Below are 23,377 nucleotides of genomic sequence, written 5' to 3'. Positions count from 1 at the left end.
GGGCAGACGTGGCTGATGTAAGGTCGCTTGGATCCTCCGCGGATGTTCCGCGGGCTTTTCTATAGAAGAATGCGACGGTCGACTGTAACCATTTGAATTCTTATAAATAAGTCTGTTACATGCTGTCTGTGGTCTTCATTCTATCGTCACTCACTGCCTTCACCCTCTTGTTCACTCCTCATATTATCATAGTCACCATGGATGCCATGCTCCCCCAGATTCACTCCTTGTCTCAGAATGCCGACCAGGCAGGTCGCAGGTCAATTCAACGTGCCCTAAGAAGAATTCTGCTGGAGATTCAAGATCCGAAAGATATATTCTACCAGCTTCTGAACTCGGTCATACTCACTGGTCCTCCACATTCACAAGTCAAAAGTCACTAACATGATTCTAGCACGTCGAGCTGACCGTTGTCCGCCTGAGCATGGATCTCAAGCTCTTCGAGGCCCTTATAAACAGTGAATCTCCTCGCACGATCACCAGCCTTGCAGAGCAGCTCAAGGCTGGTCCAGATTTGCTCGGTCAGGACCCTTCCATGCGGTAGACTAGGAGATATTAGTATTCAAAGAGTGATTGGTGGCTGACGATGATGACACCAACAGGCCGGGTCCTTCGCTATCTCGCGGCCCAAGACCTGATCCAAGAGACCGGAGTCGAAGAATTCACAGGGAATGCAACGACCAAGTTCTTGGCCGACAAGGGAACCGATGCCGTGATCAGCCACGGGTACGCTCGAACTATCGAACCTCTAGCATCTTAGCAGAAGGCTCACTCTCGACTAGGTTCCATGTCGCAGGCCCGGTGTTACAAGTTACCCCTACCTACCTTGCAGAAACCAACTACCAAGACCTTTCCGACAAAAATAAAACCCCGTTTCAAAAGGCCTTCAACACCGATCTTCCTGCGTTTGCATGGCTGGCCGAGCACCCGAAGCATATGGAGAACGGGCAGCAGGCAATGGTATCGACCCAGTCGGGCGAATGGGTGCAAGGCTTTGACCTCATGGACGACGCGGCCACTACTTTCATAAAGTCTCGACAGCCCTCGTCGGATAGGCCATTCTTCGTCGACGTAGGCGGCAGCTACGGACACCAGACTGTCCATCTTAGGGACAGACACCCCGGCCTGAGCGGTAGTCTGATTCTTCAAGACCTGCCGCAGGTCGTCGAGCAGGCTCCCAAACTCGACGGGATCAAGGCGATGGCTCAGGATATCTTCACTCCTCAGGCCGTTGAAGGTAGATTCACCCCTTCCGTTTTCAAACCATCTCATAGAATCATTGCTAATATGTACTGCAACCCAGGCGCTCGATTCTACTACATCAGTCGCGTCCTGCATGACTACCCAGACAACTCATGTGTCCAGATCCTGCGGAACCTAGTCCCCGCGATGGCGAGCGATTCCCGGATTCTCGTCGACGAGACGGTCCTACCCGATACCAACGTTACTTGGCAAGCGGCCATGGGCGATCTGTACATGATGCTCATGGCGGGTGGAAAGGAGCGTTCGGAGAGGCAGTGGAGGAGTCTGGCTGGTAGTGCAGGGCTCCGGGTTACTCATCTGCATGTTTATGATTCTTCGCAGCATCGGGCGATTCTTGTTCTTGAGAAAGAGTGATTGCTACTGGACTGGTTCTGGACGGAGTGAATCGTGTAAGCAGTGGTTGCTCCGCTCCGTTAAATATCTCCTCCCATGACATTTCGAGTTGCAGTCTATTTTTATCGTTGTTTATGTAGGCCGCGAAGTATTAGGGTTGCCAATCATAAGGTAACGGTGATAAAGTACTATTTATTCACACGCTAGCTGTATCATACTTTCTGAGGTACATACTTGTCGTTCTCGACTTGGCAGGCTGAAACCCTACGTGAACTACAACCAGAGTGATAGTCCCATGTAGCCTGACTGCGTATCGACAAGTAAGGCAGAGAACCAAGCATTCAAGCGCAGCTAATTACTAGCTTTGCTCCCCCTCAGTCCCTTGACCCTCCTGTCGCAGAAACTTGATCGTAAACTCGACAGTCAACTGTCCACCCGGAAGCCTCCAATTCTGCAAACCCCGCCAGAATCTAGACTGAAACACCAAGGCACAACGGAGAAAGAACAGGACCAAGTGGTTGATACTGCACACAGGCATCAGTACGTGAGATCACAATGAGGGATCGGAGCACCCGAAAGAACACTCACCCTAGCACGAACGCGAACCCCAAAGTAAGAAATGTGCAGAGCCTAGTCGGCTGCGCAAGTTGACACTCGTAGCTGTCAGGTGAGCACGTATAAGACCAGTCTTGGACAATACCCGGTCCGGCGCTCAGAATGGCGAAGAAGGCGATTAGAAAATCGGCGACTAGATTCAGCCAGAGCCAGAGGGGTCTGTGGCTTAGATATATACGGATCAGATTCAGGAATGAGAATAAGGCGCTGGACAAGCCCTATCATATCCAATATCAGCGTCTTGGGCCCGGCCCGACAGTGCGACGACAACACATACCACGACACCCATGACCTTGATGACTTCGCGCAGATCCCACGGCATGTAATAGCCTTCGTTATGGTTGTTCTCGTCTAGGATGATCACGGTGAGGTCGAACGTAACGACCAACACCGACAGGGCGAGCGATACCCATGTCAATGTCGTTACAAACCGTAAGGAATGATCCTCTGGGTTTGAGGTGGACGGATCGTGGGATTCATGCTCGCCGATGGGGTCTGGGTCTGCTGAGCGTAGAAGAGGAGTGTTCTCTGAGATATCTGTCATGTTGGACAGAGATGATGACGAGGTTCTGTTTGCGTGCTGACTAGGTAGTGCTAGGCAATGGCAAAAATCGCGGATAAAACGGCCCCCGGCGCTAAGATAACCCTGGCTAGGTAAGGTGCTTAGTTAGCCTTTCCTTGAATATACCTGTCACCGACATTAGCAGAAGCTGGTATACTAGCATTTCCGGAGTAGGAGCCTAAGATGAATAGTTCCAGTCATGCAAACCTGACTTTGTTATACTTCAATCCATGTCAATTCAGACCTTGCGACAACTGTGATTGGTCAGTAATGCCAAGATCCGGGAAGCGGGCCATATCCTAATCAGGGCTAGCGCAGTCTGGCTGTGATCAGGCGCTATTCCCGAATTGGCAGCCATCAGGGCGTGATTCTCTCTCTTCCTCCTCCCATCTGAACTCATTTCGTGAGAGCCATGTAACACACTTCTCACAGCACCTCTGGTGTGAATACACAATGGGATCTGAAAGAGCGCCCGATGATCCTCACATTGACCGGTTACTATTTCCTGACGTCGCTTCAGATATTGAACTCAACGACATCTTGCGACTGATGGACAACAGCATAGATCCGTCTGATTCCATGTCCTTTGACCTCGACTCCATCTTGCCGCAAGAGAATGGGTATTTTCCTACTGCAGATTCAAGCTTATACTATGATTCGTCACAATTAGCACAACCTGTTCCTCCTAATGGGACATCGATCTCGGGGTCCCAAGCGGCCCCGAGCAAATCGTCGAGGTTGCCCGATACCACAACAAAAGTTCTTCGACAATGGTTCGAAAATCATGCCGAATATCCGTATCCCAATAAAAATGAGAAGTCCTCCCTAGCTAAGGAAGCCGGACTGCAAATCCATCAGGTATCTACCTGGTTCTCAAACGCCCGCAGACGCCGTAAAAGGGGGTCACCCGGAAATGGCCCTCTCGTCTCTTCCAGTCTTGACGGCCTTGATGAATCCCGAAAGGCCACCCACGTACAAGATCCTGCCATGTGTCCGCTCGATCGATGGAGAAATTCTCCTCCGGAACTCGAGGGCGCCTCCTTAGAGGCTATCGTGAGCGCCGTGGCTAGCAGTACCACGAGTGGATTGTCAGACCGTAACCTCACTCTTGACTCACCTGGTCCAGAAGTACTACCACACAGTTGTTCCCAAGATAATAGTGATGCCCGATCTCTTGTACCGTCGCAGGCATCTGGGTCCGTCCTATCCAGCAGTTCCGAATCATCTGCCCATAGTTTCGGGTCCAATCGTTCCCACGGGTCCTTCAATCGTTTTTATTTGAATGAGCCGCCGCGACGGCGCCATCGTCGACCAGCTAAAAGCACTTCCACCGGAGGGAAACCCCCAAAACGTTCTGTGGAAACCAAGAGGCCTTTTCAATGTACCTTTTGCACGGACACGTTTCTCACGAAGCATGACTGGACGCGGCACGAGAAAACCTTACACCTGTCATTAGAAAAATTCACCTGTTCCCCCTTCGGGTCGACTTACCGTGACCAGCCCAATGGGGATGAACGGTGCGCGTATTGTGACGAGCCATGCCCCTCCAGAGACCACATCGAAGCCCATCGGGTCAATGTCTGCCAACAAAAGCCGGTGGCATTTCGGACGTTCTACCGCAAAGACCATCTAACTCAACACCTGCGTATCGTGCACGGAATAAACAGCCTGACGCCATCTATGGAGGGCTGGAAATCGCAAGTCATCCAAATTAATTCAAGATGTGGCTTTTGCGGTCAAACATTCGTCGCTTGGTCTGAACGAAACGATCACCTCGCACAGCATTTTCGGGCAGGTGCTGTGATGAAAGACTGGCACGGATGCCGAGGCCTCGACCCGCCTGTAGCTTTGGCGGTAGAAAACGCTATGCCACCCTATCTAATTGGCATGGAGTCGGCAGGCATAGAGCCCTTCAGTGCTTCTCGCGTGGCGGGTGGACCGCCAGAGAAAGCGGAAGCCAAACCGACGTCCTTTGAGCACCTCACGTCGCGGCTTACCTCGTTCGTGAATGGCATGCGCGCCAAATCTGCGTTCGTCACAGACGCAATGCTCCAAAAGGAAGCCCGTTGCATCATGTACGGCGATGACGACCCGTGGAATCAAACGCCAGCCGATAATTCCCAGTGGTTAAAGTTATTCAAGGATGGTTTGGGATTGGATTCCGAGACCGGCCCATTGCAAATTCACTCTGCCGATCCGGCTAACCAGGACGAATACAATTTCTGTCTACCCTGGTCAGCCGACGAATGGGCACCGTTCAGCTAAGTCCCGCAGACAATGGATTCTTGCATGCCGTGGTCCTGGCAAAGTCCGGAATGCCTTGCCGAATTCAGGCAGCATAATTTAGCCTCCTGCACCACGCAGCCGGCCGAAGGGCAGAGCACGATTGACCAGGAAACCCTATTTGACTCCAGCTTGGATTTATGGGCCGAACCCGAGTGTGTGACATCTTGGAAGAGTGCTTCCCATATCGATTGATTTCACCAGAGAGCTACTCCATATATAGAGCCCGCGGCACCATCTCTATTGCGAATGTGAGGTTCTTACTACTTGTTATTCAACGATAGATACCCATTGCTTTCCATCCACGTGTCATCGGCGAACTTGGTCAGATAATTCCTCAGACTATCCGCGAACACCAACACGATGGCCTTTTCTTCCGAGTTGAATTCTGGGTGCAACTGCAGAAACTCAACCAAGCCTGCAAAGGCTGCACCGGATGATCCTCCGCACATGAGTCCCTCCTCGCGCACCAGTCTCCTTGCCAGCTGAAACGAATTCTTATCGGTCGTCTTGACCCAAAGATCCAGAGCCCCCTGATCCAGCACGGCGGGGACGAAGTCGTATCCGATCCCTTCCACCTTGTATTCACTCTTTCTCTCGTTGAGCGCGGGCGTCTGTGCAAGAATAGAGCCGAGTGGGTCCACCCCAACGACATGCACATCGGGGTTCTTTTGCTTCAGTCCTCTGGCTAAACCGGTCACGGTCCCTCCTGTTCCAGCCCCCGCCAATACAACGTCCACCTTCCCTTGAATCTGATACCAAATTTCCTGCGCTGTTCCGATCTCGTGGGCGAGTGGGTTCTCCGGGTTGTTGTATTGATCTAGAATGTAAGAATTAGGAATTTCTTGATGCAAGCGTCGGGCGACACTAAGGATCGAACCCGGTGACTCGATTGGGACACCAGCAGGCGTTCGCACCACCTGGGCACCTAGGGCGAGAAGGATCTGTTCCTTTTCTTGCGACATCTTTTCGGACAATGTGATGATGCATTTGTACCCTTTGATCGCCGCCATGAGGGCTATAGCGATGCCCCTGTTCAGTGTCAACGTGAATATTTTTGAAAATTTAGAAATGGGCATGATAAGTGAACATACGTATTGCCGCTAGACGCTTCAATCAAGGTGTCCCCCGGTTTGATCAACCCGTCTTTCTCCGCCTGTTCTACCATACGTCTGGCAATTCGATCCTTAACAGACCCGCCCGCGTTGAAGTACTCGAGCTTTGCACATACTTTTGCTTTTATCCCCAATGAAGCTGGCAAGCGGTTGAGGGTCACCAAAGGGGTAGCACCGATATGCTCGGCGATGGACTCGCTAAGCGGCTGTCCCAAGCAGACGGTCATCGCTGGGTTCGGTTGGGCAAGGGATGAAGAAAAGAAAAGAAAAAGCAGTGAAACAAAGCCAATGGCATGGAATAGAAGGGCTTTGTAGGCTTTTTATAGCCACTGAACCGGTCACAGTCCACATCCTCTGCTAAGAACTGTACAACGTAGTATACCTACAAGACTCCGTTGACGCCCTTGCCATTACTCGATCGAGAAGGGCCCCACTTCTTCCCCGAAACGGCAGTGACAAGGGCGTCAGAGCTGCGACCTTACCTAATCGACCTCGGAGGATTCGATCGATGCAATCAATCGTTCTGCATTTCAGTCACCGAGAGGCCCACTTTCGGCGATCGGTTTTCCTTATCGCCCGCCGGTGGTTTTCGGTCTCAATCTTCATATAAGAGTCAATTCCACCCTGCTCTTCAGCACACCGCAAAAGAAATTGAGAGGTTTTACACAACGCATCGACCAAACACCTTTCAGCAACCAAAAATGACAGACCCAACGCAGAACACAACCGACCAAACCCGTCTCGTCCGCCACTTCGGTGCGCAGTATGTCTTCTCTTTTCCTGCTTCCATCCGAGTATGGCACAATTAACTTACCATGGCCAGCGATGTCGAACACTACACGGATGGATGGTCGAAGCTCTGGGACTCGGATGACAGCGACCTCTGGGACCGATCGAAGCCCTCGCCACCACTGATCGACCTTATCGAGGAGCGCCGGGACGTGTTCCAACCCGTTGCGGAAGATGGGAGGAAGAAGAGGGCGCTGGTTCCGGTAAGACTTACCAACTCTGTGGAGTATTAAGAGGCAGTTGAGGGTGTATAGAAACCTAAACTGATTTCTGACAACAGGGATGTGGCAAAGGCTACGACGTGGTGATGCTCGCCTTGCATGGCTTCGACGTGTACGGGCTGGATGTCTCCGCGACAGGCGTTTCAACGGCCAAAGAGTATGCCAGAGGAGAGCTGGCAAACCCGCAGGGTTATAATTTCGGCTCTGTATCTCCGGTGACGAAGAATGATTAAATAGGCGAGGTGACCATTCTGCAGGGGGACTTTTTCAAGTCGGACTGGGAGGATGGGATGAAGTTCGATTTGATATATGACTATACTGTAAGCTCTAGATTGTATTGATGGGATTCTTGATACTAACTGATAAAGTTTCTCTGTGCCCTTCACCCAAGCATGCGTGCCCAGTGGGCCTCTCGGATGGCTGGCCTGCTAGCCCCCAAGGGTCACCTCGTGTGCCTCGAGTTTCCCCTCTGGAAGGACCCCAAGCTGCCTGGTCCGCCGTGGGGATTGAATGGTGTTCATTGGAATCTTCTTGCCGAAGGAGGAAATGGGATTGTTGGGGATGATGTGAAGGTGGAACAGGGTAGTGAAGGGGGCTTGTTTACGAGGACGCTGTATATGAAGCCAGAGAGGTCATATGAGCAGGGGAGAGGGATGGATAAGCTGAGTGTTTATGTGAAAAAAGAGTGATTCACCAATAGAAGGGTTTGTCGCGAGTTCAGACAAACGCGTTTACGTGCGCTCGTAGCCCAATCAAGTGGGGGAGCTGCCAGGTACGTTCCGCTTAAAGCAGCCGCCTTCCATTTCCCTCTGTCTCCCCTCCTGTTCCCTCTTCTTCCCTCTTCCTCCCTTTTCTTCCCTCTTCTTCCCTCTTTCTTCCTCTTCCTCCCTCCTTCTCTCGCAGTATCCTTTACTAGCATCCCAGGATATCCACCCATTTTTTATACATACCTCCTTTTGAGCTTTTGTGTACTTCCCATACGTTTTGACTCGTCTTTTCAAGTTTTCCACGACCGCCAACTCACCATTAGACAATCGGTTTGCTGATGGTTTCTATCACTATAATTGGCAAATTCGTCTTCTGACATACTATTACTGCTCATCTCCCAATATATGTTGATTTGTTGATATGTTGTACAGGGTCATTTCCCTCTTGATATCTTTTTGAAATTGTTTACTTCCAAGTCCAATATCACCTGCGACCTTCTTAGCGCAAGTTCGATTGTTCGTCAAGAGTTTACACCAACATTCGGGACCATCAGAAAGACAGAAACCTTACCAGTAAGACAGCATAGATTCAAAGGAAAACAACCACTCTAGCAAAATTGGGAGCAGCGTCTGCATTCGACCGCAGAGAATCAAGAAATGGAGGGGTACAACAAGCGGACTTGCCAGTCCCTTCCCATCCAAGGGTCCGCTAAGAAGCCCAGATCTGGGCATGGCCCAACTCCAGACCGCTTATCAAAATGTGTGGTTCTGAAATATAATGTCGACAAGGCTATAGGTAACGGGATAGCGGGAGTGCGCAACTCCCGCGAGAGTACCTTGAGCAGCTTGAGCAGCTTGTGTAGCTCGAACAGCTTCCCGGGACTGGTAAGTCCCTTCCTCTTCGTGCCGACAAAGTACTGGATCGAACTGGAACAGCCGGACAAGCTACTCAAGGTTTCCATTTCCCCGCAAGAAATACCCACTTGGCAGATGCCAGCGACAGACCATGCTCGATGTGGCATGTCAGTCCTGGCAGGGGACCCTTTTTCTGACCCGAAACCCTACAGTGTCAGAAATTCGTACATGCCTGTTTTCCTGGCACCTCAGGCCACGAGACCTTATTATCGATACTTCACTTCTGCGGGGCGAAAAACAAAGGAAGAGTGGATTCTAATGGATCGACCGTTTCAAGAGGAACGTGCACGCCTAGAAAGTGCCAGGGCTATTCTACAGAAGAATGCAAACGACATCGAGTCAGCCCTTACCAATTACACCGCCGCAATGAGTGAATGGCGGTCTGGAACACGTCGTTGGGAGGTGCAAACAATCCATGATGAGATTAATGCTGGAAATATGGCCATTTTTCGACACGAAGTCACAAACGAGGATCTCAAAGAGCTTGACGAGTGGCTTGAGGTTGAAGAGCGAAAGGAAACTGGGGGACAATATGACGCTTGGTACTGTGGAATCCTGCGTCTAGGCCATGACAATGTCTTCCCCCATGCACACTTGTTGCGCTCCGTTCCAATCAAGCAGGTAATCAACCAGCGCCTCGCAAATCTTCGGGTGGCCGTTCACGCTATTGGAAAGTTAATAGATGATCTCAAAGCCAAGCCCATGATTTGCTCACCCTCCGACCCAGCATCAGCTCCCAAGCCCCTCATCGACTTGCCTGATTACAGCTCCGAGGATGACGAACGGATCACGCTCGATGAGCAACATCTTGCCAATCTCACCGTCTGGGCCTATGAACGCCATCTACATTGGATCTCGCGAGACCCAGAGGCCAAGAAGAAATACAAGTTCAAGACAGAAGACGACGTGTACAAGTTTTTCCAAATCAAGCAGCTGACCTGCTCTGACTCGACCGGCTCCGCCGGCAACAATGGCCTGTTTCAGGAGCATATTCATATTCCCCAGAGCCTGGCTAGATGTCCATGGGGTGTACCGTTTCACACACTGGAGAAACAAATTTCTGACCCAGTTCATCGCAAGAGGCTGTACTCTGAGGCAGGCCGAACACTTCTGCGAGACATGGAGATTGATTATTTTAATTTCTACTGTCCTTACACCCCTGAGAAAAGCTCACTGATCTGGGCTATTCCGGGAGATTTGGGAGGCAGAATGTGTAGGTTCATTAAATGTATCAACGACGGTGAGTCTGTTGATTGATGGCCAGTGCTGGTGCTTCGAATTATTCATGATATATTTTTATGTTTTGTGATTAAAATCATTTGTTCCATGTGATATAGCACACAGATGGCCTTTGAATCATTAAAGGCAGCACTGTTTTTTGTGTGATAATAGCTGTCTCATGCTCGTTCTTGGTTAGCAACCTAGCAAGTTATTGATGCGTTGTTGGCTCGGGGCAACAGAGTTTGATGTGTTTAATCATTCTAGAGCAATGGGTGCATTTAGTTGGGTCAAGTAGATGGGTATTGAAGGTGACAATCTGTAAGCATTTTGGATGCTCCGAGAAATCCGCCAAACCTCGGCTATAGGCAAGTTCTGATGGCCTGTATATGAAGCGGTAGGTGCCCTGGAAAAATGTGGAATTCTCCATGAAGTCCAAGACTACGTGATATTGGGGTTAAAAGCGCCCTGTTCTCTGACCCCTCAGTATCTCAATCAAGTTAGTTGTGTTTTCTTCCACTTTGTACACAGTCCGGTCATGAGTACCCAAGGATGCGGGAGGCTCAGGATATATATCCTCACATTCTGAATTCCTGCGAATGACAGGCCATCTTGGTAGTAAACACTCTTCACGCCTTCTCCATTAAACTCACTGCAGAAACTAATATACGTGAGAACATGTCTTAATGGAACTCTCATCGAATCCATAACAAAATTCCCTACCATGACATGAATATGTACAGAGTCACGGCCTGAGCAAGCCACCACTCCAACGTACTTTTTGCCCTCCACTTATATACCCATCTGCAAAAACGATCTTCATCAAGGAAGCCTGGCTAGCTCAATCGGTAGAGCGTGTGACTCTTAATCACAAGGCTGCGGGTTCGAGCCCCGCGTTGGGCTGACTTCCTTTCTTTTTTCACTTTTTGTGCAACTGAACTGTTGCCTCTGTTTTTCGTTGTTCCTGACCCTGGCTGGAGAGTGAAAACTTTGTGTGGTTTGGGGATGTTAGAGTTTGGGTCGACCCACATGGCGCGCCACTGGGCTTGGCGGAATTATTTCTCTGTTAATTATCAGGGCGGAATAGAGTACGGACGGAGTACACAGTAACTAGGAAGAATGAAGCATTGATTGTAAGAATTGATCGAACAATAAATACTAATCTTTTCGTCTTCGTCATATTCCACCCTATCAAGGAAGAAAGACATATCATTCTTTGCTAGACGTTAACTATAAAACTTTAGACGGAGGCAGGCTGCCCAGAACTTAGCTCGCTACGGACAGGGCAGTCTGCTGGCTGAAAGAATATGTTTGTAAACCTCCACTCCGGCATCAACCATTGGTTGTATAGTGTAATGGTTAGCACATCGGATTCTGATTCCGGTAATCCCGGTTCGATCCCGGGTACGACCTCTTCTTTTTGTCTTTTTGTATATGAAAAGCCATTCATTTTGCTGTCATCAGTCCAGTATACTTGAGTTAAAGCGATGAAGATCTTGGAAAGAGGCTGTAGTTTTCTTTAACCCCATGCACAAAAAAAATCAGATGATCTCACCTTCCGGTCTGCAAACACAACCAACGTCAGCCATCATTCTCAAATGTGAACTGAAATCTCGTCTATTTACACATTATCATATTTCCATATTAAATTAGTATATTAACATACACTCTCCAGCCACCACCCCCTCCCTCCTCAACTACCCCCGGCGAGATTTAAATCCCCAACAAAGCCCCCTTAACCCCCTCCCCCAACTGCGCCGCCCAGAGAATCTTCTCATTAAGAATAAACAAGCGACCGTCGCGCCCGAACGAGAAATTCGCCGCCCCGTCCTTGATCAAGATCTTGCCTAGCAGAACACCACCCGCCGACCAGACGTTAATGCCGTCGCCGCAGCCCGCGTACACGTTGCCGTTCGTGTCGACTTTGATGCCATCGGGGATGCCGGTGTCGGCCATGGCGAAAACGCGACGGTTGGTCAGGAAGGGTTCGTTGTGGGAGGTGGTGAGGTCGTATGCGTAGCTTTTTGGTTTGTTAGTTTCTTTTCATCATGTTCAAGGATCTGTGAACTGGTCTACGAGGCGATAGGTCCTCGCGCAGGGCAGAGAAGGGATACACATACATGGTGGACGGCTTAGTAGCGTCAGTGCTACCGTTACCGATCGCGGCCGCCGTGTCGGTGATATACACGATTTTCTCGTCCGGCGAGAAGGCGATCCCATTCGGTTTCCCGAAGCCGTCGGCGACGACACGCACGTTCCCGGTGGCCGGATCGAAGCGATAGACCTGGCTGGGGAGTTTCGGCTGGGGTCTGATGCCCTGGACATGGCCGTAGGTGGGATCCGTGAACCAGAAGGAGCCGTCCGAGTGAACGACGACGTCATTGACGGAGTTGAACTGGCGGCCGTAGAAGTCGCCGACGAGCAGGTGGGAGGTATACGGCGGGTCGACGGACATCTGAAACAGACCGCCGGTCTGGGACAGGGTGCCCTGGCCGCAGAAGAGGATGCCGTCGCCGTGGTTGACGCCGCCGTTGGCGAAGGGGATGGTGGAGTTCACAATCTCCGAGGTGACGGGGTGGGCGCTGACAGCGACCTTGGAGATCTTGATGGTGGGTTGGTTGGTGACCGGGTCGGTGAAGATGTTGCTGGTCAGGAAGAGCTCGTCCTTGGACGGGATGTAGACGCTGGCTTCGTGGGCGAAGGGGAAGTCATCGTTCTTCAGCAGGACTTCGAGCTTGGGCGTCGGACCGGTGATATCCAGGAAACGTGGGTCATAGACCTTGAAGGCCGCGGGAAGTTGCTGGGAGGCATTGTGAGCCTGGACGGCGTGGGAAATAGTTCCGGCCATTGTTGCTGGAAGTCTGGTCGCAGGGTGTTTGTCGTTTCTCCTTTTTTTTTTTTATCACTGGCCGGGAGACCTTATTTATTTAGTCTTGTGCAGTCAGTCGTGAAAATGTCAAGAAACGGCACTAATGTAAAGTCTATTAAATCACAATTGCCCCTTGCAGCTAAAGACCTCATCCTGGCGACCCACCGCCCCGACTTATCTTTGCTGCTTTGGGCCTGCCAATATCCCCGAGGTTTCGCCTGGTCCCGAGGCAGGTGGCTCGCGGAAGATCGTCGTTTGGAGATTTAGAGTCTTTGAATGGCTGCAGATTGTATAGAACTGTGGATTGTGGTGGAAGGGAGGAATTGTTCAGTTGCACTGCATTGCAAAAAGATAAGATCTATACCCGGTTATGACGTCACCATGTCTTCGGAACAAACAGACACCTCAGGCATCAGTTCGAAGACATCCTGGACTGGCAAGCTGGCACAATATATCCAGTTGCTGGACATGAGAGGTGGAATTGAACTGGGACACAAATGTGTTGTGTGTTGTGGGTGCTCCTTCGACCTCCATTCTCTATGCGACTGTTAGTTATCATAACTAGCATAACTATATAATCTGGAGGTCACTTACCATGAATTCTCCAAGACTTGGTGATGTACAATTCATAGTGGACAGATGATAAGGTACCTAAAATAAGCAGACCCGAAATAGACAGAAATTAAAGTCCTACGTACTTGAGACCACGCGTGTTCAGTCCCTTCCATGTGGTTATGTACTTGAGCAGAACCGTGGATCCAAGAACCCTGGACCGAGAAATGAGCATCGGCATCAAGGACGCTGTCAACATCACAATTAATTTGACAACGTCCAGGATAACCTGTCAGATCTGTCAACCTGTCAGCCCTTCTGACGTACACTGTGTACATGTCCAGATGGTCCGATGCGATCGTCGTAACGCCCGCTACGTCATTTGATCCCCCGCATAAATTAACTGCCAACCGGTTTGACATCATTTTGTTTCGTCGGTGTTTATACTCTTTTATTGCGGTCGCAAACCTGCCATCTTCCTTTCTCTTTCACAACCTCTTCCCCTCCCAGCCTCTCCTACTCTCTCCTCATTGCTGCTCGTTTCTCCCTTTGCCACCGCAAACCCGTGAATTCGCCACAGGCATGTCCCTCAACATGGCCACCAACCAACTCCCCAACCGACCTCCCAAACTGTCCTCTGCCACCGGGGGTGTCAAAAACACCGTCAAGGAAGGCACCGACACCGTCGGCAAGACCACGCAGGGCGTCACCGACACAGCCGGCAAAACGACGCAAGGGGCCACCGACAACGTCCTCCCCGGCGGGTTCCCCGGCGACGAGAACGACATCAAGCAAGCCAAGAAAGAGAACCCGAACAACGGGCCGATCCTGGGTCCCATCCGGCAGTGGATCAGCCAGTCCATCCCGCCGATGCTCGATCGCATGGAGTCCTGGCTGACCTGGCTCTTGTCGTGGGTGCTGCCGGACGCGCGCCAGGCGAAGCTGTACGAAGCAGCGGCCGAGCGACCGGCCAGTTCGACCTTCATCGTCTGCCAGTTGATCTGTTGCGGCGTGCCGTTGCTGATCTTCTTCGCGGGCGTGTTCATCTTTGCGGCCGTGGCCATTTTGCTGTGGGCGGTGCTGTCGCTGTTGATTCTGGGACCGGTGCTCTTGGTCGCGAGCTTTATGGGCTGCTCGCTGTGGGGATGGGGATGGCTGTTCTACGGGTTGATTCGGTGGATCGATCAGCATTATCTGGGAGGTCTTATTTCGCGGTTCTGGTTCTCGAAGATCCAGTCTGAAGGGGACGAGAAGGAGGGGGAGAAGGAGGGTGAAAAGAAGGACTAGTGGCGGAGTGGAATTTGTCTGGATTTGCTGAAGGAGAACTGGGATTGAGGATGGAATCTTCGCATTCTTTATTGTTGAAGCGTTCTGTGTGATGTCGCTTTGGTTGTCTTTTGCAGGCGTGATTTGCGTTGATCTGATTTGAATATTTCGGAGAGCCTGGGGCTTATTCTTGTACTTGAATTGATTCGTGATGGATTAAGCGTTTGTTCGAGGTTACTTTCTCTGTATCATAGTATCTGTTTATATCAATGTGCAACATCTGTTCATACTCAGGTCTACTGCGTCAATCCTTGGCGATCGGAGAATAAAATCCAGAGTGGAAATGATCCGCGCCGCTTCTCCCTGAATTCCAATGTCAACCAAAACAAGAATGCCATCTCGCCTGTCCTGCTTTATCCTGTCGCCATGCTATCTCCCAAAACTTCCTTGTCATGGCTTTTCACCAGCCTTCTCATCCCGGCCTGTCAGTCGGCACCTCATCCTTCGGGATGCCGACCAGCTGATCGCCCGTATTCGGCGTGGATGGCCGACAGCGTCATCGCGCGCGGACAGGCCATCGCGCCTCCGGGCAAACCCGAATCGTCGATTGCCTTGCAAATCGGGTTCTTCCAGACTGCGATCTTGCGGTTATTGGATCACCATGATAGCTCTGTCCCTTCGTGTCAAACCACTCGCTGGGAGGAGTATCTGACGAACAGCACCGCGAGCATCGCACCGCTTCTGAGGAATGCGTCGCAAGACACGCAGCTGTTCCCACTTGACAGGCTCTCGACTGCTCGCGGGCTTTTGCACGAGTGAGTATGCCTATCTATCATGTTGTGCTATGGTCGATAGAGCTAACGAACCCAGCTATGAGAAGACAAACAACACGATCGACAAGGAAGCCTTGCATTCCTTAAGACGATCGATCGACCTTCAACCGATCAATGAATATGGTGAGTATCCAACCCACGGACAAAATGCAAGTGTTCCAAAACGCTAACATTCCATCTACAGGAGGACTCTGGTACTTCACCTACCCCAACTGGAGCTATCTCGACGGCATGTACTCTCTCATCCCGTTCAACTGGCTGTACGCCACGCGATACGACCCCGCCAGCACCAGCTCTATTGTCGACCAAAGCATCCGCCAACTTGACCTTCTCTGGCAGCACTGCTACGACAACAGCACCGGCCTTCTGGTCCACGGATACGACGGGTCCAAGACAGCCGTGTGGGCCAGTTCTCTCACCGGCGCGAGCCCGATCGTCTGGGACCGCTCGTTGGCGTGGTATTTCATGATGCTGGTCGATATGCTTGAGCTGCTGACGTTGAAAAGATCCCCCGGGGTTGCGGAACAGCGATATATCCGTTATCTGCGAGGTCGATTATCTGCCTTGGCGGATGCGGTCATCGCGGTCGCTGACACTAACTCGGGCTGCTGGTGGCAGGTCATGACTGCTGCGCGACAGGAAGGGAACTATATCGAGTCGAGTGGATCGGCGATGTTCACATATGCTTTGTTGAAGGGCGCTCGGCTGGGATTCCTGGACTCAGAACGTATTACCGGATCGAAGATAGTGGAGTTAGCGAGCAAGTGCTACGGATACTTGGCCAATGAATTCGTAGTAGAGGAGGGTAATGGTACGCTTGGATATAATGGAACTGTCTCTGTTTGCAGTCTGAATTCTTCGGCGACATATGAGGTATGCTCCTGACTTTTTGACGTTCTGGGGAGAGGCTAACCTGGGATTTAGTATTACGTCAATCAGCCTTTGTTGTACAACAGCGTTCATGGCTCTGCGGCGTTTGTGCTGGCGAGTCTTGAACATGAGATGTTGGCGAAACCTGCACAGTGAAGTGGGTTGAAGCTGTGTTGAAGTTTGATGCTGAGGATATTATAGATCATTTCTGTGCATGATATTCTGAGATAGTTGACCGAATAGTATACTAGAATATGTTTTCCAACCTGTATCCATCTACGAGAAAAAGGAGTACCTTAAGTGTGGTCGAAAAACTAATCATGACACTGTCAAATCATGTGATAGTGTTGCTCACTTGATGGTCCCGTCGTCTTCGATTCACTCTGCACATTCCTCCAACCTCCCATCTTTAACTACCATCGCCGATGTACCAAATCAGTTGATTTCCATCATGCATCTGCATTCAGAGGGCATATATATATATTGAGACTATTGCATTGCACTTAATTCAATATCAGAACCAGCAATAGGACTCGCATTTTAATCCACAGACTTGGCTTTCGGCTTCCTGGACACAAGACGGGAAAACACCCGACCGATTTTGGTGCCTCCACCCTGGAAAACAAGATAATAAATACCAAAGAACAAACAGACATTAAACGCGATAAAAGCCCACAAATACCCGAAATGATGCCATCGTTCCGAATACCGAATGTTGAAACCCTCCAGGAACAAATCCGATACTGCGTATTGACAGAATTCGCAGTTCTCGGTGGCGTTAGGATTGGATAAAGACGCCATGGACGCTTTCACAAACGATCCGGCATATTCTTCACAGGTCATGCCACTGGGCGGATTGAAAAGGTTGAGTTCCTTCTCCGAGCATTGGACGGGAATGTCGTGGCTCATGCTGCTCATCATCGACGCGACCGTATACGTGAACGGGGAGACATAGTACGCAAAGTGCCAGAACCCGACGAGATTAGACAACGGTTGTACAACACCCGTGAAGGCGAAGATGAATGTGTAAAACAATATTGTGACCATTGAGGCTGTCTCGGCATCCGGGGCGGCGATTGCGACCGCCTGCGAGAAGCTTGTGTGGTATAATTGGAAGACCATGAATATCAACCACATGAATGCTCCTCTACCCTCTGTGATGGTTCGCCACCAGCCGACAGGGAAATACCAGCAGATAAAGCACACAGAGGCAATGACTAGATTGTACGGGATTTCGGTCACGATGCTGGCGGTGATGAAGGCAGTCCAGCTGTACATCCTGGAATGCTTCTCTCGGACCTCGTAGAGGTTTCGGTATTGTATAAGTCGCGGTTGAAGCTGAACGAGAATCACCAACGAGAGAAGGAGAAGCATGAAGATTGAGAAAAGTGAATTCTTTAGGCCTGCAACCGAGGGGTCTTGTTTGAAGAAGGTGAACCCTAAGAATAGACCGCCGATTGTGTTGATTGCCACCTTGCTAACAACGTAGACTGGGCTTCTCCAGTACTGCGTAAACAGACGTTTCTGCACAGCAACATACTGCCCAGTCCATGGCAAGGCGTAGATGGCTTGGGAGATATCGGGTTCGTCATCAGACACGATCGTGACTTGGCCCTTCGCTTTGACAAGGGATTGGATTTCGTTCATGTTCCGTAGTGCTTCAGGGCTGCTCTTCCACGTCTCTGCCCAGTCCTGCGATGAGCGCGCGGCTGCGCCTGCACCAACCACATCAAGGATGTACTCTGCAGGGTTCGCATTCTCGGGACATGGATATCCGCCGTTTCGTGCAAAGTAGTTGATCACGGTGCTTGAATTCTGGCCAACCTCGCCGAAGTAAGCGGTTTTCCCGCCTTTCACGAGCAAGAGGAGTCGGTCAAACTCCTCAAATAGCATTGACGATGGCTGATGTATCGTGCAGAGAATCGCTTGACCAGCATTGGCTAGGCTGCGAAGCAACTTAACGATTGACATAGCAGATCTAGAATCTAACCCAGACGTAGGTTCATCAAGGAAGAGCAAAATGCTTGGCCTAGCCACCAGCTCCAGCCCTATTGTGGTTCGTTTGCGCTGTTCGGCACTTAACCCCCGTCCAGGAGTACCGATAACAGCTCCTGCAAATTCGTGCATCCCAAGGGCATCAATCACTTTCTCGACATACGCATATTTCTCTTCTAGAGGAACATCCCGGGGCTGGCGAAGCAATGCTGAGAAACGGAATGCTTCCCTCACAGTGGCTTCTTCAAAGTGGACGTCTTGCTGTTGAACGTACCCTGTTCCTCGCTGGAAAGACTGTCCGAGACGACGGCCATTGACCAGCATATCGCCTGATATTACACCGGTGGAAACTCTTTGTGCCAGAATATTGAGCAAGGTGGTCTTTCCAGCGCCCGACTCTCCCATGAGAGCGGTCATTGCTCCCGGTTTAACATATCCCTGCACGTCGGCAAGAAGGCGGCGACTTTCGTCTTTGACCTCGATATCATATGTTACTCCTTGCCAGGTAAAGACACCCTCGCTAGGTCTCAGGTGGTGCATCAATGTATCATCGTGTGGTACAGGTAGATCAATATCTCCGTCTCCCGATGATTCCTCTGGGTCTATGATAGTGTCAGGCCGATATACACGCCGTGCGTCTCGCTTGTTTTGGAACAGAAGCTGGCTGCCCTTCAGTGCCGGCGGGTTCTTAAACTCAGCAGCGGCGGCGTAAGTGATAAAGAAGAAAACAAAAAATCCGATGCTTATACCTAGGTTTCTCCACAGGTGAGAATAGGAATAGGCGAATGAGGTTTCCACATAGGCATCGCCTGAAACATACATCTCCCCGGGCACGGCGCCCTCGGAAGCACAAACCTGGTTCAAAATGCCGACGTTTTCATATCCAGGACCTGATGGTACGAGGGTCGCACAGGGTGACTTGCGGTTGTGAAACTCCATGACCATGAGCGACTCGACAGCGTAGTACACGGGGTTGATATAACTGAGCCATTTAAACCAGGGATGCATCGAGGGTTGTGGAATGACGTAGCCCGCGTATATACTCAGAACCAGCAGGATGATTCCAGCGATTGCGAGGGCGATCTCCACCCTGTTGACGAGGGCAGCAATGGTCCGGAACAAAGCACTCAAGGTGACGGAGGCGAGAAAGGTAAACAACAGAAAGACAAAGAAGGCACCCGGCTCTCGCTTGAACCCAACCATGAAATATACCACAACACTGAAGACAGCAACGTTGATGAATTTGATCGGATACTGAGCTATCATGGAGGCTAGCGCGTCGATGGACGGATGATACATGGCGTAAGACTTGTGTTTTGCCACGATCTGTCTTTGAGAAAACTGAGCGCTGATTTCGACAAAGTTCACCAGAATGTTGAACAGGACCGAGAAGAAGACACAGCCACCCTTGGAAAAAAATCCACTCGTGTCGTCGGGGATATCATAGAACATAGACCCAATCAGGAGCGCGACAATCCCCATCGTGACGACGACAGAGAGAGTATAAGCTTTGTCGGAGATGACTCTTTGACAGGACCGAAGATATGTGGCGCAGAACTGCATGGCCCAATTGATCGTGTATGGAGACTTGCTTCTGTTCAGCGGCGCCTTCTCCGCATTTTGAGTTTTTTTGAAGGACTCAAAGCTCTCGGGGAAGCCGTGTGGATACTCATTCCCATGTCGATGTTGTTCAAGCAGAAGTCGCTTACGATACTTGCTAGCTTTCCAGAGAAAGGCGAACTCTGAGGCAGCACTCGGAGCAGTATCCTCATATCCTTCACGAATCTTTCTAGACTCCGGATCTGTCATGGAAAGTAGGAACTCTGCTGTTGTTTGGCGTGGATGAAAGACAAAGCCCAGTTCCTGGAAGTGCTCTTTGGCAGCAGCTATGTCTCCAAAGAAGATCTGCTCACCCTCATAGAGGATGACCACCTTATCAAAGAGTTCGACTAATGAATCTCCTGGTTGATACAGAGCCGCCACTGCCACGGTGTGGGTGAGATTCGTAGCTGCACGAAGAGCACTGACAAATTCGAAAGATGTCGAGGAGTCCAATCCTCGGGTAGGATTATCCCAGTAGGTTACCGAGGGACAAGTTGCAAGCTGTTCACGTTGTTAGTCCACCAATTAATCTCAAAAAGGCTGAACTAAGAGAGGAATTACCATTTCAGCAAGAGATACCCTTCTTCTCTCGCCCCCGGAAACACCTCGAATATAATCATTTCCCACGCGGGTTTGGAAGGTATGTGTCAGGCCGAATGTCGCCCCAAGGATATTCCTCATGGTTTCAATATACTGCTGGCGAGAGACACCACCAATTCGCTTTCGCGGGGTCTTGGTCTTGATGGCAAAGTCGAGCGTTTGGGCAACTGTGAGATGGGGAAAGTGGCTCTCGTTCTCCTCGTTGAGCACGACCTTCCCGCGAAAGTCCTTCTTGATGACGTCCACCGGGACACCACTATAAGTGATATCACCATGATACTTAGACAGGCCCTCGTGATAGCCTGAAAGAGCTCTTAACAACGTCGAGCACCCACTCCCAGGCAGACCCAATACCAGCAGCATCTCGCCTTCCTTTAGTAGTCCGTCAAAATCCTTCAAGATAATTCTGTCGGGGCTGCGACGAAAGACACTGGTGACGGCACGGAAGCAGTCCGAGAAAAAGGAAGAAACAGTCGACTGGGCTTGTGTCTGCATGTCTTTCCCAAACACATTGAGATTGCTCCAGCGCACGGAAGACTTCAACAGATTCGGGGACGAGCCTTCGTCCTTGGACCGTGCAACCGCTGCTTTGAGGGCCTGTTCGAGTTTCCACCCAGGCTCAGATGGGTCAAATGGGTTTTCGGGTGCGCCGTGCTCGGTAGAGCGTCGTGATAGTGCTTGCATCACTTTATCCAGCTCCTCGGGGTGTTCATTGACTGACTTTTCCAATTGAGACGCCTCAATTCTCCCGCTTTCGCCGTTCCTGTCCTCGCTGACATTTTCGGGAGGAATATTTTCGTCCATTTGGGTTATAGGTTATCAAAGAGAGAAGCGAAGAAAAGCGTCAAAATGAGAAGACTGAAGATAAAACAAAGTATACGAGAAAAGAAGGCGATTTATACTCGACACCCGCTCGGAACGATACTAAACGCTTGCCAACGTTACTGGATCGGAGAATATACGGGTCATGTCCTGCGCCCCTTTTATGTCCTGCACTGGTATACACTCAGCATGCTGACGTCGACAAGCTGATTTCCTAATTTACACATGCAACCACTTTATTTCAAGCTTTGAGCGTGAATGGAATGTGCAGCTCGATAAATCCGGATGATCGGCCAATCACTTGCCGAGGTGGGCCACCTTCGGTCCCGAAGGTTTCGGTGCCGTCGTCGCCGCCGAAATAACAGAGAGACCGCCGCCGCTTCTCGTTCACTTGTTCCCTTCACTACTCTTTTCCTCCGTCTTGCCCACTCGTATCGGTTCCGAAGGGATATGATATCACATCCTTGTCTAGACTGAGCGTTGTGGAATATTACGTTATGGCTGACATGCCGACCAGTAAAGTGTCCAAGACCTGCGATCTGTGCAAATCGCGAAAAGTCCGCTGCATTAGTGAGAGGTTCCGTTTCATTCCGACAGATGTTTATGACTATAGAGGCTGCTTCTAACTTGGGCAATGGCAATAGGGTCCGGGGAAGATGAACATGCTGCGTGCGACTATTGCATTGTAGGTGTTAAGCTTTGGTTCTAAAGAAGATGGTTGATACGGGTCATCTAAATTGGAATACAGAATCGCAAGGCTCGATGCCACTACAGTTATATGAAGCCACCCCGAAAACGAAAACAACAGGCAGACGATTTTGAATGTCAGTCGGGAGCTCCAGAAAGTCGCTCGCCAGTTAAACGGCCAGCTTTGACTTCCCCCGACCCAGCTGTCACAGAAGATTCCGTGCCCAATAAGGTTTGCTTTTCTGCCTGTGGTTCATCTTCAATTCAAATTTAACATTGGGTTAGAATCAAACCGCGCACCTGCCAGCCCCATCGAGTTCTACACCGGCGAGTCTATATGTGGATCATCTCTTAGCAAGCCGTCAAACACCAGCTCGTGGTCGGGATGAAGAGGTTACCAACAAAGTGAGCAAAACCTGCATTTTGTATTACACACTGAATCATGCTTACGTCAATGGTCTTGTAGCTAGCTGAGATATTTGGTTGGTAGTTATCGTACCATATACTTTTCTGACTAACTTAAGCTCTAGGCCCTAGCTCAAATATATCCTTTTTCTCCAAAGCTAGAGTCGACGCCCTAGGTACGCGACTGGGGCATACTCGGTTGAATCAACTTCTGGAAACTATCGGATCGGTTGCCAATTCGAGAACCAGAGGAGCCAATAAGGCTGCCAACCTGCCGTTTCTGCGGCAGCAGAACTTGCCACCCTTGCAACCCTCCGAAGATGTCTCGACAGCATGTATACAAGGTAATGCCTTTGCTAAAATCACTATTACAGAGGGTTGACAGTAATCGATAGCTTTCTTTACTCATGTGCATCCGGTGTACCCATTCTTAGACCGAGCTGCATTCGAGCAACGGCTTTACGGACACCTGCTGTACCCGTCACTCGAGAATGATAGAGTTTGGTCCGGGTTATACTATGCTGTTTTGGCCCTCGGGTGTCAGTATAACGATGGAGGTAGTTTCGACCCTGGAAAAGGACAAGCATGGTCTTTTTTTGAGGGAGCAATGTCTTGCTTCCCAGATATCATCTTTACTAAGGGATCTCTGATGGCTGTTCAGGTTTGTTCCTCTTGATATTGTGTGATTAGTGATTATGTGCTGACCTTCATTTCCAGGCTCTCACGGCAATGGTACGAGACCGCCTAGACGTGGGTGAACAGAGAGCTAACAGTCCCTGAAGGCAGTGTTTTCCACTAAACTGTCAGCATGGCAATTCGAGGCCCTCCTGGTATCGGAAGCCGCGCGGATGGCAC

At 50.5% G+C, this 23,377-nt stretch overlaps 10 protein-coding genes and 2 non-coding genes across 12 annotated transcripts; 8 read left to right on the top strand and 4 right to left on the bottom strand.

Annotated features, from left to right (window-relative positions):
- Positions 1-197: 197 nt before the first annotated feature.
- LDX57_010121 (uncharacterized protein) lies at positions 198-1,617 on the top strand (the record flags this gene model as incomplete). The annotated part of the gene is made up of 5 exons (XM_046091865.1): positions 198-338; positions 395-521; positions 603-726; positions 783-1,237; positions 1,304-1,617. The coding sequence occupies 5 exons, from the start codon at positions 198-200 to the stop codon at positions 1,615-1,617; spliced, it is 1,161 nt and encodes a 386-aa protein (XP_045947842.1).
- A 337-nt stretch (positions 1,618-1,954) lies between these two features.
- LDX57_010120 (uncharacterized protein) lies at positions 1,955-2,755 on the bottom strand (the record flags this gene model as incomplete). Its single annotated transcript, XM_046091864.1, has 3 exons — positions 1,955-2,120; positions 2,185-2,429; positions 2,489-2,755. The coding sequence occupies 3 exons, from the start codon at positions 2,753-2,755 to the stop codon at positions 1,955-1,957; spliced, it is 678 nt and encodes a 225-aa protein (XP_045947841.1).
- A 471-nt stretch (positions 2,756-3,226) lies between these two features.
- Positions 3,227-5,287, top strand: LDX57_010119 (uncharacterized protein; the record flags this gene model as incomplete). The annotated part of the gene is made up of 1 exon (XM_046091863.1): positions 3,227-5,287. One exon carries the CDS (start codon positions 3,227-3,229, stop codon positions 5,036-5,038), a length of 1,812 nt encoding a protein of 603 aa, XP_045947840.1. The 3' UTR covers positions 5,039-5,287.
- Positions 5,288-5,319: 32 nt separating this feature from the next.
- On the bottom strand, positions 5,320-6,398 carry LDX57_010118 (uncharacterized protein; the record flags this gene model as incomplete). The annotated part of the gene is made up of 2 exons (XM_046091862.1): positions 5,320-6,088; positions 6,151-6,398. The coding sequence occupies 2 exons, from the start codon at positions 6,396-6,398 to the stop codon at positions 5,320-5,322; spliced, it is 1,017 nt and encodes a 338-aa protein (XP_045947839.1).
- A 588-nt stretch (positions 6,399-6,986) lies between these two features.
- On the top strand, positions 6,987-7,870 carry LDX57_010117 (uncharacterized protein; the record flags this gene model as incomplete). Its single annotated transcript, XM_046091861.1, has 4 exons — positions 6,987-7,163; positions 7,241-7,387; positions 7,439-7,501; positions 7,550-7,870. 4 exons carry the CDS (start codon positions 6,987-6,989, stop codon positions 7,868-7,870), a joined length of 708 nt encoding a protein of 235 aa, XP_045947838.1.
- A 1,299-nt stretch (positions 7,871-9,169) lies between these two features.
- Positions 9,170-10,060, top strand: LDX57_010116 (uncharacterized protein; the record flags this gene model as incomplete). Its single annotated transcript, XM_046091860.1, has 1 exon — positions 9,170-10,060. One exon carries the CDS (start codon positions 9,170-9,172, stop codon positions 10,058-10,060), a length of 891 nt encoding a protein of 296 aa, XP_045947837.1.
- Positions 10,061-10,851: 791 nt separating this feature from the next.
- LDX57_010115 lies at positions 10,852-10,924 on the top strand. The gene has a single exon. It is a non-coding gene; the product is annotated as a tRNA-Lys (tRNA).
- A 438-nt stretch (positions 10,925-11,362) lies between these two features.
- On the top strand, positions 11,363-11,434 carry LDX57_010114. The gene has a single exon. It is a non-coding gene; the product is annotated as a tRNA-Gln (tRNA).
- Positions 11,435-11,734: 300 nt separating this feature from the next.
- LDX57_010113 (SMP-30/gluconolactonase/LRE family protein) lies at positions 11,735-12,869 on the bottom strand (the record flags this gene model as incomplete). The annotated part of the gene is made up of 2 exons (XM_046091859.1): positions 11,735-12,041; positions 12,142-12,869. 2 exons carry the CDS (start codon positions 12,867-12,869, stop codon positions 11,735-11,737), a joined length of 1,035 nt encoding a protein of 344 aa, XP_045947836.1.
- A 919-nt stretch (positions 12,870-13,788) lies between these two features.
- LDX57_010112 (seipin co-factor family protein) lies at positions 13,789-15,059 on the top strand. The gene has a single exon (XM_046091858.1). The coding sequence runs from the start codon at positions 14,025-14,027 to the stop codon at positions 14,727-14,729; it is 705 nt and encodes a 234-aa protein (XP_045947835.1). The 5' UTR covers positions 13,789-14,024; the 3' UTR covers positions 14,730-15,059.
- Positions 15,060-15,134: 75 nt separating this feature from the next.
- LDX57_010111 (uncharacterized protein) lies at positions 15,135-16,567 on the top strand (the record flags this gene model as incomplete). Its single annotated transcript, XM_046091857.1, has 4 exons — positions 15,135-15,523; positions 15,579-15,664; positions 15,726-16,414; positions 16,466-16,567. 4 exons carry the CDS (start codon positions 15,135-15,137, stop codon positions 16,565-16,567), a joined length of 1,266 nt encoding a protein of 421 aa, XP_045947834.1.
- A 384-nt stretch (positions 16,568-16,951) lies between these two features.
- LDX57_010110 (uncharacterized protein) lies at positions 16,952-21,412 on the bottom strand (the record flags this gene model as incomplete). Its single annotated transcript, XM_046091856.1, has 2 exons — positions 16,952-20,509; positions 20,570-21,412. 2 exons carry the CDS (start codon positions 21,410-21,412, stop codon positions 16,952-16,954), a joined length of 4,401 nt encoding a protein of 1,466 aa, XP_045947833.1.
- Positions 21,413-23,377: the final 1,965 nt, after the last annotated feature.

This window comes from Aspergillus melleus (genome assembly GCF_016097325.1).
Source record: "Aspergillus melleus strain CBS 546.65 chromosome Unknown contig6, whole genome shotgun sequence".
In the NCBI taxonomy this organism is placed as follows: domain Eukaryota; kingdom Fungi; phylum Ascomycota; class Eurotiomycetes; order Eurotiales; family Aspergillaceae; genus Aspergillus; species Aspergillus melleus.
This window is presented reverse-complemented; position numbering and strand designations above follow the sequence as displayed.